This window comes from Peromyscus eremicus, chromosome 2 (assembly GCF_949786415.1).
Source record: "Peromyscus eremicus chromosome 2, PerEre_H2_v1, whole genome shotgun sequence".
NCBI lineage: Eukaryota > Metazoa > Chordata > Mammalia > Rodentia > Cricetidae > Peromyscus > Peromyscus eremicus.
Genome location: NC_081417.1, coordinates 150,571,628 through 150,588,422, shown reverse-complemented (window position 1 = coordinate 150,588,422; position 16,795 = coordinate 150,571,628). Strand labels below are relative to the sequence as shown.

Below are 16,795 nucleotides of genomic sequence, written 5' to 3'. Positions count from 1 at the left end.
AGAGTAGAAAAGACTTAGACATGCTCGACAGCCATTCCCTTCCCCCTCAGCACTTACAGAGTCCTCAGCCTGGGAGTCTTCCTCCTCCACTGCTAACTCTTCTACCCAGTCTGAATCCACTTCAATGGCACGTTCTTCCCCATCCACAGAGAGGTGACTTGGTCCTTGGCCATTACTCTGGCTCAGGGCATTTGTGACATCAGCCAAGTAAGACATAATATGACATGTGCACTCCAAGACCATCACATGCTGCAAGAGAGACCCAGAGAAGCTTTAGTTCTCAATTTATCTTACAAGATAAAGTAAAACTGAAATTGGAAGAATGGAGTAAAAATGGAAACTAAGACCCCTCAAGCAAGATGGGCTTCTAAGAGGCTCATCAGCATTCTCTCTACCATTAGCATTACCATTCATGCAAGTTGTTAACTAGTTTTAAATGCTACAGACAGAAAGAAACAGCTCCAAAGACCAAAAGAGAAGCAAACCATAGCAGGTAGTTCTGTGTTTCTCTTAAAAGCCCAGTGGACAGAGGCTGGAGAGACACTCAGCAGTTAAGAGCACATGCTGCTTATACAGGACTGGGTTCTGTTCCAAGTACCCACATTAGGTGGCCCTCAACTCTAGCTCAAGGGGATCTAACACCCTTTTCTGGCCTCTGTAGGCACAGCCCCACCACCACCACCACCACCACCACCACCAACACCAACACCAACACCACCTCCACACACACATACAATTAAAAATAGAAAGCTAGGCATGGTAGTGCACACCTTTAATCTCAACACGAGGGAGGCAGAGGCAGGTGGATCTCTGAGTTCAAGGCCAGCCTGAATATAACAAATTCCAGGACAGCCAGGACTACAGAGACCCTGCCTCAACCCCATCCCCCATAAAAATACAATACAATAAAATAAATTTTAAAGCATTAAAATGCCTACAACCACCAAGTCATATCAGGCTCAGATTTCTAAATTCCCAGCAGCCTCTTCACTCTGACAACTCAGTGCCAAAAGGACAATAATTACAGAAAAGGAGGGAGAAACTTACTGGGGTTTTGAGACCAGAGCCCTACCCTGAATTTAACCAGCTTGCTAGTTTCACGGGTGGGGAGTCAAGGAAAGTGCTTGACCTAAGACTTCTGTCGTCCTCAAGCCCCTCTGCACAGCCAGAGCTCTGCAGGCACACTGATCAGCTGCAGGATCTGGACTAGGGCTGAGGATGCCACCCCTCACCCCCAGAACACCAACTCAAGGCAGCAACACAGGAACATCTCAGGTAGCAAGAAGTCCCTGTGCTTAGAAGGACTCTGCTGAGTCCTTATCAGAGAATCACTTCCTGAGACCTGCAAGAGGCCCGAAAGCATGCAGTCAGCAGGTACACTTTACCCGGTCAAATGGGTCACTGAGGTTCTCAGCCGTGCCTTGTGCAGGCCAGGACACACAAGAGCTATACAAGGGAGAGACTTTTATCTGACCAAAGAAGCCTCTTCCCTGGCTCCCTGCCCTCAGCATTCCCCACTTTCCTTACCTTTCCATGCATTACATTGGCATTCAGTTTCTCAACCACATTCTTCTGTGACAGGTATTTCTTGCTGTCCCAAAGGAAAAAGAGAAAGGACATACAGTTATCCAAGGCACCAATGGAAGGACGCACCTCACAAGCCTCCAATCAAGCTGAGATACTGTCAAGCAAAGGAGTCTGTTCCAGTAGCACGGCAAACACAGCTTGGCCTTGCCTGGTCTTAGGACCATCAGTGTATTCAGTATTGTTTCCCCAGGACTTCTCTTGTGCCTAAGCAGGAAACTCCACCAAAAACAATGAAGACAGCAAGGCATGGTATATGTGCCTATTATCTCAGTACACGGGAAGCTCAAACAGGATTTTGAATCTGAGACTGCCTAGGTTACATAGTGAGACCCAGTCTCAAAGGTAGGGAGGGGTGTGTGTGTGTGTGTATGTGTATTCACATGCTCAAATAGGTATGCAAGTAGTCTGAAATGAACACCCTAGTTGATCTTAACATTCAGAAAGGAAGAAATTTTAGGTTTACTTTATAATAACTCTGAACTATAAAAGGAAATAACCTGCAACTCCCCATCTCTCCTCTGAGTACAGAACAGTTATACAGGCAAGTCCCTCTTACCATCTGCCCAGCCAGTCCACAGCAGCATTGTGAAGCTGAAGGTGGCCAGCGCCTTGTCCGGCACTGGCCAGAGTGGCCATCACAACCATGAGTTCGGGGAAGCCAGTCCCATCACCATTTGCCAGCATCTCTGTTGCCATGGGGGTCAGGGTGCCCAGAAGCACAGCGCACACACCTTCTCCAACTTGGCTGGTGAAGAGAAAAAGAATTAGTATTCTAAGTGTAGTCTTTCATTTTTAAGAGCAATTAAACATTGGATAACAATGGAGAGTTCAAAACGTCCAGTCACGCAGAGGTAAACACCTAGGTAAACTTAGTGGGTCACAAAACAGAAAGTCATGAATGTGTGAAAGGGATTTGTAGGGGCAGGTCACAGGAATGAGAAGCTGGAGGGAAGCTGGAGGGTGGGGGTTACCCACTGGACAGATGGCTCAGCAGTTAGAGCACTGGTTACTATCCCGGATGACCTGGGTTTGATTGCCAGCACCCACATGGCAGCTCATGACCACCTGTCACTCTTGTTCTAGGGGCCCCAGAGCCCTCTTCTGGCTCTCACAGGCAACAAGCACAAAAGTGATAAACAGATATCACGTAGGAAAACATACTCATTCACACTCGCACAAAAATAAAATATTAAAAAAATCTTTTTAAGAGGCAGAAAAATAGATCTCTGTGAGTTCAAGGCCAGTTTAGTCTACATAGTAAGTCCCAGGACAGCCAGGTTAAAGAGACCATGTCTAAAAAAAAATGAGGGCTGGAGGGATGGCTCAGAGGTTAAGAACACCGACTGCTCTTCCGGAGGTCATGAGTTCAATTCCCAGCACCCACATGGTGGCTCACAACCATCTGTAATGAGATCTGGCGCCCTCTTCTGTATACATAATAAATAAATAAATCTTTAAAAATAAATGAATGAACTAATGAGTATTTTAAGGGGTGTGTAGGGGAGAGTGATCAGAAAGCATATAAACAGGCATGAAACCATCAAAGTACAAATTTAATGACTAAAATCTACTTAATGTTATAAAGTAAGTATTAAGGCCAGACGGCAGTGGCGCATGCCTTTAATCCCAGCACTTGGGAGGCAGAGCCAGGCAGATCTCTGTGAGTTCAAGGCCAGCCTAGTCTACAGAGCAAGCTCCAGGACAGGCACCAAAGCTACACAGAGAAATCTTGTCTTGGGGGGGAGGGGGGTTAAATAAATAAATAATTAAATATATAAATAAACACATCAATCTTTTTTTTTTTTTTTTTTTGGTTTTTCGAGACAGGGTTTCTCTGTGTAGCTTTGCGCCTTTCCTGGAACTCGCTTTGGAGACCAGGCTGGCCTCGAACTCACAGAGATCTGCCTGGCTCTGCCTCCCGAGTGCTGGGATTAAAGGCGTGCGCCACCACCGCCCGGCTTAAACACATCAATCTTAAAACTGGACCTGAACTACTAGAGCACAAACCATCTACTGAGGTTGCAATTGACAGACTAGGTCAGTCCAAGAGTTTCTCCATAAGAAAACTCAAGAAGGATGCTCGATTCCTGGAGTCGGGCAGAAGAGATGTGAAATGCCCAAAGGGAAGGCAAGCTCCAGCTGTACTGCAGAGTTCTACGTTCTCCAGGCAGCACACACACACTCCTACCTGTTTTCCCGGACGATGTATGTGGTCAGCAACTGCAGCAGCTGCCGGTTCTCCTGAATGACCTCCAGCTGGTCAGAGTCCTTTGGGGGCGATGTTGTCATGCGGGTGAGCCAGGCCTGCAGACGCACTGGCTCCACGCAGGCCAGCTGGGCAAGAGAGCCGCAGAGATGAAGGAGGCTTGGGTTAGGGCTCTTCTCAGCTAAAACAAGACAAGAGGCTTCCATCAGTGAGGAAGGCAAACAGAGCCAGGAGAAGGAGGAGGAAAGGCCTCAAGAGTTTCAGCACCTTTCCCAACTTTCTCTGAAGGATTCTCTACACTTGTTAGCACTGTCATGCTGTGGCTAAATTCAGGCAGAAGCCCGGCACAGTATTAGCCAGACATCAAAGTTCCCATAAGAAGATTACCAAAAGCTGTCACTCACTCAGCTGGAAGAGTTTGGTGAAGAATTTCAAGACTCGGTTACAGAATTTAGCAGAGAGGTCCTCATTGGCTGTGGCCATCATGATCTGCACAAGTTCCCCACTGCAAGGCGTGAGGGGATAATGAGAGACCCACGTTAAGCCTCACATAAAAAGAACCTGTTTCTGCTTCAGTCTCATTCCCTGGGGGAAAATGGTCACTTGTGAGTCAACCACACAAGGTGTGCAAGGAATATTGGCCCTCATCAACAAATTCAAGGAGGTGGTCAGTACCCAAGTCCTCCCCAGGAGGCAGACACCCAAGCAGGCCTTCTGTGGTTCCTGAGGACAGCTGAGTTGGTACATATAGGCCCTGCTTTCAGGAGGCCTTGAACACTGAGTTAAGGGAGACAGTGCTTACCCATCAGAGAAGAACTCCTCCATGGCTTTCCGGGCCTGGTTGCTCTCCAGCTGCTTTTCCAGATACTGCAAACATTCCTCCAGGATGGACTCATCCAGCCCACTGAAGAGTAAGACCACAGTTCAGTGGATGGACTCATCCAGCCCACTGAGGAGTAAGACCACAGTTCAGTGGATGGACTCACCCAGCCCACTGAGGAGGGAGACCACAGTTCAGAGCCCTCCCAACTAACTCTGAAGAACATGATGACTAGACTTTGAGGCAAACATCTAGTTTTGTTTTGTCCAAGTTTAGCATAAACACTAGGTGTTCAATAAATGTTTAATCCAAGAACAGCAAGACCTCAATTCTATTTTACTACTTTCTTTCCTGGGAAAATAAAGAAGAGAGATAAGCCAGGTGTAGGTTCACATGCTTGCAATCCCAGCACTTGGGAGGCAAAAGTGGAATATCACAAGTTCCAGGCCAGTCTGAATTCCAGTGACAGACCTAGTCTCATAAAATGAAAAGTACAAGTAAAAATCAAAAGAGGAAAGGTATCTGGAGCTAGGAGTGAGCTACAATCAACCCATGACTGTTTTCAGAGGAGGGAGAGAGTCTGCATGAGTCACTTCTGGAGGGCTAACTCACCTCAAGTTCCTCATGTCTACAAACAAAAAGAAGGGCTAAGGAAGGCTCAGTACGTGAACTACTTGCCACACAGAGTCAAGGCCAGAGTGCAGATCCCCAACACCCACACAGATGCCTTGGAGGCAGAGACAGGATTCCCAGGAGTGACCTTGCTGAAACCCTGAGCCCAGGGTTCAGTTGAGATCCTGTCTCACTAAGATGGAATACAGTGGAGAATGAGCATGTAAGACTCCCAGGGTGAGCCTTGGGCCTCACCCATACCCACACTCACATACATGTGGAGAAGCATATACACACATGCAGAAAATACACACTGGTAATGCCAGTACTCTAGAGGCTGAGGCAAGAGGAAGCCAAGTGCAAAGCAACCTGGCTACACAGCAGGAGAGGAGCAAATGAGAATCAGGGAAGGGAAAGGAACAAGAGGAAGGTCCTTGAAGAAAACCCAAGTCCTCAGCACTGAGGAGGTCGGAAGTGCTACTGCTTCAGCCTTTCCCACACAGTTCCTGGGGACATAGCGCATCCCCACAGCACAGCCTAAAGACACAGGTCAAAGACTTCCTTTCCCCAGACCATCATCCACTTCAGACAGACAGTCACACAACACGAGAAGAAACCTCCCTGGTGCCTCTGTATATCTCACCACACCTAGTCTCATCTCTTCAATTACCTAGAACATTTAACATTCCACTCTCTCAACAGTTATTACTAAAAGTCAGTCATTGCAGAAGATTTCAGTACCTCTTCACACACTTCCACATGAGAGCAAAACGCCCAGAAGCGAAGAACCAAGGAGGTGTCTGTGACCAACATGGCACGGGGGCAGGAGTGGTACCTCCCACCAACAGCTGCAGCAGCTCTCTTTCAACTGCTCACCTGTTGGGATCTGCATGGTTGGCCAGAATGTTGTAACACCCAGTGATCAGCTTCTCATACACACGAGCCAGGAACTCATCAGACTCCGAAGGTCCCAAGATGCGCTCCAGGGAGTTACTGCTGATCTCAGCAACACTCTCTGTGCTCGACTCCAAGAGAAGGGGTAGCAGGGTCCGGATGACCTGTGCTGGGTTCATCTCATCCGACCACCTGGAGCCATGGAGGTGGAAGCAAATTAGGAACATGTCCTGAAATGCTGCAAGGCTGGGGCTAGCCAACTGGGGAGAGCGTCTAGTTTAGTCTCGTCCCTCCTTGATAGCTGTTTCTTATGTGTGTATAGCAACACCACTTCATATTCTTCTTCACTGTCAGAAGCAAAATACATTTCCATATTAAAAAATTCATTTACTCAGGCAGTGGTGGCACATGCCTTTAATGCCAACACTCAGGAGGCAGAGGAACTCTTGAGTTCGAGGACAGCCTGGTCTATAAAATGAGTTCCAGGACAGCCAGGGTTACACAGAGAAACCCTGTCTCAAAAAAACAAAACAAAATGTTTATTAAAATAGCAAATTAATAAGATATATTTGTGTAGTAAGCATAAAAGAAACTAAAACCAGCAATAGCAATCCCTCCTTGACTACAGTAGAAGAGCAGTCAGGAATCTGGACCACTCTGAAGGCAATGCAATGTATGTTTCTCCTGTGACCTAAGGACGGGAAGACAAACTGGCCCTCTGGTGGCCTGCCCTGCCCTACTCCTTGGTTCTAGCAACACTCTAGAGTAATGTCGCCATCGCCTCAACTGCACTGTAGTCCCCTTCAGCCACAACACAGCAGCACATCATGGACACGTTTGGGGTGGGGGTGAGTCTGGGCTCCAGGCTCTAGTACTCACACAATCAGATCTCCAGTCAACCTGACCAGGGAGAGGAGGGTATGTTTCAGGGAAGCTGCCAAGGGCAGACTCTGGCCACAAAGAGTCCCCAGGTGAGCAGCCTGAACAGCACTGATGTAACTCTCAGATGGGATGGTGTCATTGGCAAATGCATTGCGCTGAAAGGAAGAGAATTAGGAGTAATGAGCACATCATTTACCCTGGACAAAATTTACAAAAGAAATCTACCCTAAGGTAAGGCCTCACTATGTCTGCAAACAGTGTCCTCCACTGTCATTCCTTCTGAGGACACTGAGCTGAGGAGAGGAGGCAGATAAATTGTATTTAGAACAAGGTTAACAGTTAAACACAGCAAACACCCAATACTCCCTCCAATTGTTAGGAGCATGTAACAGTAAAACTACTGCTTGTCTGGAATAACTAGGAAGGGTCTGGATTTGGCAAGACAGCTCGTCTCCATTACTAAGACCACAATTGTCCTAAGGCCACAGTTGGGAAGCCAAGACAGGAAGATAAATCATACTTTGCTCCTCCACAGAACTTTAAAGAAAGAATAACTGTCTGCAGAGGTAGTCTAAGCAGCACAGACACAAGGAGAATGCCACAGCAACCAACAACCTAGAAAGCCTAAGATCTGCTGCATCAACTTGATGTAGAACAATCTTTATACACTGTAAATATGTATAACTCTCATCGTTAATAAAAAGCTGATTGGTCAATAGAAAGGCAGGATTTTGTGGGCAGAGAGAAGGCTGGGAAGAAGGGCAGACTTGGGAGTCACGAGCAGACGCAGAGGGAAGCAAGAGGAGCGTACTGTGTTGAAAAAAGGTACCGCCACATGACAGAGAGCAGATAAGAAATATGGGTTAATTTAAAATGTAAGAGTTAGCTAGTAACAAGCCTGAGCTATTGGCAGAGCATTTATAATTAATAAGAAGTCTCTGACTGGTTATTTGGGAGCTGCCGAGACACAGAGAAACTCTGCCTACATCAACTCACGGCAGAGTAGCACCTGACACAGGCAAAAGAACAGTCAACAACTGAGAGCTCATGAAGCACAACACATGACAGCACGTCATACTTAACCAGAATTTAACAGGTGGTACAGCCATGGCTCAAAGAAATATAGTGGTCTGTGTTCTGGTAACACGAACTGCTAGGCAAAGAGAACTGCTAGGCATGAGAACACTTGGGTAATCAAACACACTACTATTCATTCAGCTATAGGAAAGAGATCATCTCCCAGTAGCCAACTGAAGCCCAAAGAATAAGGACACACAGAGTGGTTTAGTGCTCGGTAATAGCCCTGCAACCCAGAGGGACTCACCCAGGATCCGATGTTGGGAAACTCATTGGTGTTGATATTATTCCAGGACTCACAGACAGTCTGCACTGATGACGGTAAATTCTGCACCAGCGTTGGACCTGGAGGCGACAGTAAAGATAAGCAATCAGAGCAATCATCACAGGAAAGAAGGAATGACAGTATTTCAAACAGCCCCACTGTCAGAGCCATTACTAAGACAGCTTGCATGGCTATTTCAGCAGCTGTACTATGTCCAAGAAGCAGCTAATTACTCAGCAGCTAACAATCGCAATGGTAAGGCTTTCCCTTCCAATCAGTCACTTTCTAATCTCCACAGTAAAGATGACAACTGAAAACAAAAGAGGGGAAGCATCTCAGCAAGTCAGGCTCCAATCACCACCAAATCTGCTGCCCCCAGCCCCAGTCTCAGAGGAAGTGTTGCTTTGAACCCCGACTCCCCACCCTGACAAATCCTGAGGGCAGGGATCATGAATCCACACGAACAGCATTCACTGAAGCAGTACTAAGTAAGACTCCAAAAATTAAGAGTATTTAAATGTGACACTGGGGGCACACAGACAGTTGTAAATTGTAAAGGGGAATTTTTGAACTGAACTCCAATCCTGCTCAAGAGCTCTGATTTTCTGCCCTATTTTTTGCCAGATCATTCCTAGACCAGGAGAGAGACTGTAGGCCTGATGCAGACATCAGGTCCTGTTACTAAGCTCTGCAAGCCAAAGAACGCCACAGAGGAGCACAGTAAAAGCAAACAGCCTTGTCCTCAGGAACAAGCTGGTCTTGGTTTAGATACTGGCTTCACTGTTTGCGTAGGAGTCATGGCAAATGAACTTCTCCTAAACCTCAGTAAGCAAACTGGAAGAACTCCACTTGACGGAGTTATTGGGAAGATCCACCCAGATACGCCTAGGGAAATGCCTGACACTCAAGGCGGCCCAGAAAGTGGGAAAGGCCAGTAAATCACGCATGCTCACTTACCCAGCGTGTTTGCCTTGCACCTGCTAGAGCCAATAGCCAAGACAGCTGCAAAGCCATGCAGCTTCTCCTGGGAGGGCTTCTCGGTGGACCCCTCTTCATTAAGGTTCTGAAGCAAATAGGCTCTGAAAAGAAAAGTGGAAGGAGAGGCTAGAGGAATCGTGTCCTACCACGATCAGGAGAAACGAACCTCAGAGACACTCAGGAACCAGCATCTCAGTTCCCAATCTACGTAAGGACAGGTGACAGTACCAGTCCCTTCATGGGGAAGTGTTTCCCAAAGAATAGCCCACCCTCAGAAAAGCTCCCAAAACATGAGTCCATGAAGAACAAATCTGAAGGGCACTGAACACTCCTACCCTCCTTCCCCCATCTTTGAAGACCAACTATATATATATATATATACATATACATACACATATGCACACACATATCTACACTCTGAGAAAATATTTTAAAAAATAAGCGTGGTGGTGGTGCACACTTTTAATTCCAGCACTCGGGAGGCAGAGGCAGGTAGATCTCTGTGAGTTTGAGGCTAGACTGGTCTATAAGTGAGTTCCAGGACAGCCAGAGCTACACAGAGAAACCCTGTCTTGAAAAACCAAACAAATGAATGAATGAATGAATGAATGAATGAATGAGTGAATCAGCAACAAAAACAAAGAAACGCTGTTTTGAAAAATCAACCAACCAACCAAATAAATAAATAAATAAAATCAGCAACAAAAACAAAACCTATTCAGCTTTAATTTACCTAACATTTCCCAACTTATTTGCCAAGGAAAACCCACAGGAGCTCAGTTTTGGAAAGCACTGGCCCAGCAGGCAGAGCAAAGCCTAGGTTCTGCAGAGGGCAGGCCCATGCTTTGCAGTTGGCCACTGTATCACATCAGCATCAAGAACAGAGCCTGGCACACAGCAGGGTATTTGTTACTAGGTATGCCTTGTGTTTCTTCAGTATAACTGCCTCCAGCTAGAGCCCTCAGTCTGCAAGGTATTCACACTAACAGACAAGATGACTTCAGTTACACCAATCCAGGTCCCTGTCTGCAAACAATCACAACAGAAAGGGACTGACAATAAGATCCCAGGGACCAGATAGGCAAGGAACTTAAGATGAGCAGGCTGATCTGCTGCAAGAAGCCACTCCTCCACTCAACCCCATAACTGTTGTGTAGAGGACAGTTTTGCCAGCTCACTCACACTTGCTCACTGTCACTTTACAGGGGTGAAGAAGTGAAGTCGGGGTCTCATGCAGCTGAGTCAACTAGCCCTGCTTCTGCCTCCTAAGTGCTAGGATTACAGGCACAGTTCACCATGCCTGGCTGTTCCTTCTTTTCACTTCCAGTACTGAGAACAGAATCTCCCAGTTCTAATTTAAGAAAAACTAGAAGTCTCAATTTGCGGGTGATCTCCAACTTGTATATACTGAAAATAAATTTTAAACCTTTTAAACAATATTTGTTGAGCAAATTCTATAGAACATGTAGTTTATAGGGTTTGCTAAAGAAAAAGAAAGGTTTTGGAACACCCTCCAACCCAGTAAGGAATATTTGCCTCAGGCCTGTAAGCCCAGCATCTAGGAGGTGAGATAGGAAGACTGCCACAAGCTCGGGAGTAACCCAGAGTGAGACTGTTTGAAAGCAGAGTTAGTAACTGCTCCTACATCTGGGTACCACAGACTAGAAGCCCTGGGAGGGCTTCATTCCCACTGAGAACTGGAACGGTGGCACTCAGAAAAACGCCTATCCTCTGTACCCTGAAACTACACTGCTAGAAGTCTTTGATGGATTATAAAAATTCACCGTCCCGGGACTTTCCTCTTGGCCCCCCCTTTACACTCTGCACCACGGGGGAAAGCAAGGCTGACACACAAGGAGGGTGCAGGCTCAGACCCCAGGGACCTCTCTGAGTGAGTGCTAGTCTCTGCACCTAGTGAACGAGGCATAGGTGTCAATGAGTTGCAGCGTAGCTGGAAGGAGGTTCTTGGTGATCTCAGATGACTTGTGAGGATCAGTCTCCGCAGCCATCTTAGAAAAGTGCTCATCCAGAGAGACCTGGACCTTTGAGATAGCAGCATCCAGGGTGTAGATGGACTGCAGACTAGGGATCTCATGAAGCTGCAGGACGGTGGTGCAGTCGATGGAGCAGAATGATGAGATCTTTAAAAGCACCCAGAATATTAATTAGTTGTGGCCGAAGGCTGTGGCAGAGCCTAGTTCTGTCATTAGGATTAGAACAATAGCATACCTGTCGGGCAAAGTACTCCTCTACAATCTCAACATCGTACTTTACTGAGCTACACTTAGTGGAGGTCAGTTCTATGAGAGAGCCAGCATGCTCGGGCTTCATGCCCTGTTTGATAAGATGATCCTATTTGGACAGCAAGAAAGAGTGTTTAGGAAAATAACCTAGAAATCTAAAAGCTTTCATTAACTTTAAAAGCCCCCATGGTGGGAAGCAAGTCGCCTGTGAAGCTCCCTCACAGCACTGAGCTCCCTCCCCTGTGGCACCTTTATCCAGTTGACATAGGAGCTGATCCGGAGGCGGGATGACCATCGCAGAGTGTGTAAGATGTCACATTCACTCATCTCAGGTAAGTTCATGGCCAGCTGGTTCATGTAAGTCTTTGAAGGTGGCAAAATTCCTAAGATCCTCCAGAGTATCAAGAAGTAATATTGCAGGGCGCAGGCCTCCTGAGGAGGTGAACGGAGCAATGGAAGCATGTGGCATGCTCAAAATCTCCCTAATGTAACAACTGTTCCAAAAGATAGCCTTTCAAGCAGAATGGTGTGCCATTGTGAGCTGAGCCCCCAAAGTATCTCAGCACACAGAAACGTGTGCCTAGTATGAACTGAGAGCCCCCAGAGCATCTCAGCACACAAACACTAAGTAAGCCTAACAGGCAGATATACTATGACACTCTGCTCTGTTCTGTACACTGAGAAGCTACCAGGATACTCTCAGACAGCTCTGGTTCCCCAGTACTTTACCATCTAACCAAGGGGGAAGATGGGAGCTGGGCAGGAGCATAGTCAGCAGCCAGCCCTTTAGTAAACAGCATGGAACTGTTCAGACCTGTTTTTTTTTTTTTTGTTTGTTTCTGTTTGCTTTTTCGAGACAGGGTTTCTCTGTGTAGTTTTGGTGCCTGTCCTGGATCTTGCTCTGTAGACCAGGCTGGTCTCGGACTCACAGAGATCCGCCTGGCTCTGCCTCCCAAGTGCTGGGATCAAAGGCGTGCGCCACCACCGCCTGGCCCAGACCTGTTTTAAGGTGTCTAGAAACCCACACGCTGTCGACACTTGGGCAGCCACCAACCCCAGTCACATTTCTCTCAACATTAATGAAAACATAAAATTACAGCTGACAGAACCACTCAAACTACGTAGAAATGCTGCAGAAACAGTCCGTTTTGAAAACAAACGTTGAATGAAGAGTTCATGCCCAGAAGGGGACTAACTTTAGGTTGAAAGGACTGATCATCACACACACGTCCAGCCCCTCCCAGGGTCCAGTCTTACCAGGGCTGTCCCGTTCTTATTTTCCTTCCTCCTGACTGTGTCCAGCTGAGAACCAGCTGCAAGCAGGCCTGTCAGCGAGGTGTAAAGCTCATCGTACTTGACGAGCTTGGAGAAAAGAACTTCACATGCCTAATACCAAGAAAGACCAAAAACAATTTAGGTCGAGGTGGTTTTGCACACCTTTGATTCCAGCATTCAGGGGTATGAGGCAGGGGGATCTCTGTGAGTTCCAGACCAGTGGGCTGCACAGTGAGACCCTGTCTTAGGAAAAGGAAGGGGAAAAGAAGACATCTGAATACTGGAACATTTTCTCCTCCTGGACCTACATCATCACTTAGTCTCCTGACTGTGAAAACATCCCATCAGCTCCTCCTCACAGCAGAGTGCCAGTTCTGCGGCCTCACACTTAAGTCTGTGTACTAACACAAGCACACAGCTGCAGGCTCTACAATGAAGAGAGTGAGGCAACCACTGCGTTAAATTTCTGATGTTTTCCTTTTAGACACTCAAATGCTAACGTGTGAGGAGTGGAGAGTGCTCAGTGTGGGGGACAGGGAGCATCTGACCCACAGGTAAAAAAGGCTTTAAAATCTTATGCAGGGCAGAGCAGGACAGGGCAGACCTTATAACCCCAGCTACTCAGGAAGCTGATACAGAATGACTGCTCGGCCTCCCTCAGGTTTTTAAAGCCAGCTTAAGAGCATAAGAAAAGATTCTAACTCTTTAAAAGGAGGAGGAGAAGAAATAAAGAAAAAAGGCAGAAAAAGAAAAGAAAAAAATTCCAGAAGAATAGTAAGAAATAAAGAAAAAAAAAAAAAGAGAAAATTCCAGAAGGAGAATAAGAAAAAAAATTTAAAAAAAGGACAGAGAGAAAGAAAAAAGAAAATCCCAGTACCATAGAATCGAGTCGGTGCAAATCCTCCTCAGAGGCCTCTGGGGACAGGACACAGTAGAACCTGGGTTGTGGGGCTGCATCTGGAAAATGATGAGCTTGTTAACAGTGTGAAGCATGTAAAAGTCAATTTCTACAACTTTTCTGAACCAGCAGGTGATGGACCACCCTCAAGGGGGAGACTGAGGCCCGGACCAAAGCTCCTCCAGGAGTCACTGAGCTATAGATTTAATGCCACCAACAAGGACCAGCAGTCATCACCCTCTTGCTGACAACCTTCTTTCTGACCTGATGAAAAATGTTTGGACCAGTTTTCTTCTACTTCCTTGAACCCATGATACAGAGGAGTGTTGGCCCGGCGGCGGCTGCTGTCTTGGGATCCACTTGCCCACCCGAAAGGGGGGCTCAGCAGGTTGTGCTGCACCTTTGAAACACAGACACTCGAGTTAAGGATATACAGTCACCATCTGCTTTTCACACCAGAGATAACAGATCTAGTAATACCAACACTTGTTAGCATCAAATGAAAATGAAACTTTGAAGATTATTCTGATTTCTTTTGAAAATAATTTTTGATAGTGCATCATGGGGAAGGATGCTCCACGAATTAGTTTAAAAACTGTTGAGCAGAGCACCTCTTACCCACCCTCTCATCCTCTTTTGTGTCTTCACAAAAGGCTACAACTCTAGCATTTACTGTGGGACCCTTCCTCGGGCACTAATACACATGTAGGGCCAAAGCTGACGGCACTGTGGCTACACAAGTAAGCAGAGGGGATGAAAAAGAACATTCATGAGTGAACAAGAGGCCACCCATCAATCAACAAACCCATCAAGTAAACAGAAAGTCTAATCCTAAAGACTTAGCTAGCCCTACCCATAAAGCCTTCATAACCACAAATAAAACATTACTGCCTACAAAGAATGGAGCTCTCAGAATGAGAGCAAGGAGATGGTGTGGGTCTTCACCTGCTCAAACAGATACATGGGGGCTTTGGAGTACTGATGAAGCAGGTAGTCGAAGATCAAAAGGAGGCGTGCCAGGGTTAGCGGCACGGAGCGCATCTGCACCTCCATGTTCACACTCAGCTCCTGGATGTTCTGCACCAGCATGGTGAAGATGGCCCGGCGGCCCTTCTCAGAGAAGCTGTGGAAGATGAGGAGCAGCAGCTGCAGGTGCTCAACATTCAGGTCCTCCGTCTCACTGGGCACCACCCCCTGCAGTGCGTTCTGCTTCATTGTAGACAAAAACCTGGCATAGAGAAAAGGGGAGCATGTCACCCAGTGCTGGAAGGAGAACAAGCTAAAGAAGAGAAAACCCAATGCAGAGAAGCCAAAAAGCCAGACGTGGGCAGGCAATGTGTCCCAGAGGGGTCAAGACGCTTGCCACCAAGACTGCCACACCTTGTTCCAACCCCAGGTCTCATATGGTAAGAGAGAACCAACTCTACAAGTTGTCCTTTGACCTCTACAAGAATGGTGTGGCACATGTGACTGACTGTGCGCACATGCACACACCCACAGAGTTCAGAGCCAGGCAGGAGGTGGGGAGGCAGAGGGGCTGTGGGGAATGGACTATTATAATATTTGAGAACTTGTCAAAATAGCCTTTATACAAGAAGGAATGAGCACAGCCAACTGTCTGCATGTTCTTTGGCTTTTAGGAAAGAGATCTGTATTTTTTTTTTATTATTATGTATACAGCATGTATGACTGCATGCCAGATCTCATTACAGATGGTTGTGAGCCACCATGTGGTTGCTGGAAATTGAACTCAGGACCTCTGGAAGAGCAGTCAGTGCTCTTAACCTCTGAGCCATCTCTCCAGCCCAAGATCTGTATTTTAATACAGTGTCCTTCCTTCATCTCCAGCTCCCAGAAGCCTTCTTGCAAAACTCTGCCACGAAGAACATAGTGGGCCTCTGGCATTCAAAGAGGGCTATGATCTTGCAAATCCAACATTACAGCTATTTGATCCTGGGCTGGGGGATAGAATAGCAAAGCCTTTTAGGAAAACAAACTGCTTTGAAGCCTAACCATGTAAACAAAAGATGGCAAAAAACAGGTTCATCTAAGGAGGATTTAGGTGATTAAGCTGAGCTTCCCCCAAGGAAAAAAGTTCTTTAAAATGTATCCAAAGCCGATACTACGCCACTCTAAATGGGTGCCTGTGGAAAGAACACTAAGCCAGGGCAGTCAGGCCTTTCTCCTTTGGGAGACTGGTCATCTTTGGAATCCAGGCTCTGAATGACAATTGCAACTAAATCTCCCATGGCTATTGGAAGTGTCTTTTCCTAGACCACACTGTTTACCAGAACATCCGCCAACCCCCGTCACTTTTCCACCCCTCCAGAGCACAGACAGCAGCTTCTCACAGCCAGACTCCTGCAAATAGTTCCCAATCATCCACAGACCTTCCTTCTGTTAGGGTCTTACCTGTCCCACACTTTCAAGCATTCTGGGACGTCAGGGTCACCTTGGGCTCCAGCTTTATGTTGCCAGATAAGCAGGAGGCGGGAAAGCACCGAGAGACCTTGGGGGTGAATGTAGAGGGGCCAAGGGCCCTCGGAGAAAGGGGCGACTCCCAGCTGCTGTAGCAGTGTGTTCTGGAGGACAGAGACAGCACAAGTCAAAGGTTATATGCACTCATCAACGCTCCTTTTCTGAATAATGAACCAAAGAACTTGGCAGTGTAGGTCTACAAGAAATCTGAAGAAAAATCATGTTGTCCAACAACTGAGAAAAATACGATGCAGCCCAATTACAACTGTAGCTTACTTAGTGTCTACAGCAGGCTTTGGAAAAGACAAGTGCTTGGAGACCTTGCAATCAAGGCAGTTTTCAAGGCTGGCAAGTGAACAGCTGGTGCCTTCACAAGGAAACTCAACAGATGTCACAGCAGATGGACTGTTTTTTCAGACAGTGTCCCTATGTGTAGCCCTGGCTGGCCGTGAACTCACAGAGACTCACCTCCTGAGTGCTGAAATTAAAAGCATGTGCCAGCACACCTGGCTGAGTGGACTTCATTTACAGCTAGTTACCTCAGACAAGTAACATCCACAGAGGCGGTTGACAACTTGTG

At 46.9% G+C, this 16,795-nt stretch overlaps 1 protein-coding gene across 7 annotated transcripts in view; it reads right to left on the bottom strand.

Annotated features, from left to right (window-relative positions):
• Ubr4 (ubiquitin protein ligase E3 component n-recognin 4) overlaps positions 1–16,795 on the bottom strand; it is a 121,876-nt gene that overhangs the window by 77,578 nt on the left and 27,503 nt on the right. For all 7 annotated transcript variants that reach the window (XM_059255297.1, XM_059255302.1, XM_059255299.1 and 4 more), the window contains exons 18-35: positions 16,150–16,319; positions 14,683–14,965; positions 14,002–14,137; positions 13,717–13,796; positions 12,822–12,950; positions 11,814–11,996; positions 11,551–11,673; positions 11,233–11,462; positions 9,301–9,422; positions 8,326–8,423; positions 6,999–7,156; positions 6,102–6,311; positions 4,596–4,697; positions 4,198–4,298; positions 3,776–3,974; positions 2,144–2,332; positions 1,528–1,591; positions 58–249 (exon numbers count right to left, since the gene is read on the bottom strand). In XM_059255297.1, coding sequence (XP_059111280.1) covers positions 58–249; positions 1,528–1,591; positions 2,144–2,332; positions 3,776–3,974; positions 4,198–4,298; positions 4,596–4,697; positions 6,102–6,311; positions 6,999–7,156; positions 8,326–8,423; positions 9,301–9,422; positions 11,233–11,462; positions 11,551–11,673; positions 11,814–11,996; positions 12,822–12,950; positions 13,717–13,796; positions 14,002–14,137; positions 14,683–14,965; positions 16,150–16,319 — 2,769 coding nt within the window. The remainder of the gene's footprint in view (positions 1–57; positions 250–1,527; positions 1,592–2,143; positions 2,333–3,775; positions 3,975–4,197; positions 4,299–4,595; positions 4,698–6,101; positions 6,312–6,998; positions 7,157–8,325; positions 8,424–9,300; positions 9,423–11,232; positions 11,463–11,550; positions 11,674–11,813; positions 11,997–12,821; positions 12,951–13,716; positions 13,797–14,001; positions 14,138–14,682; positions 14,966–16,149; positions 16,320–16,795) is intronic.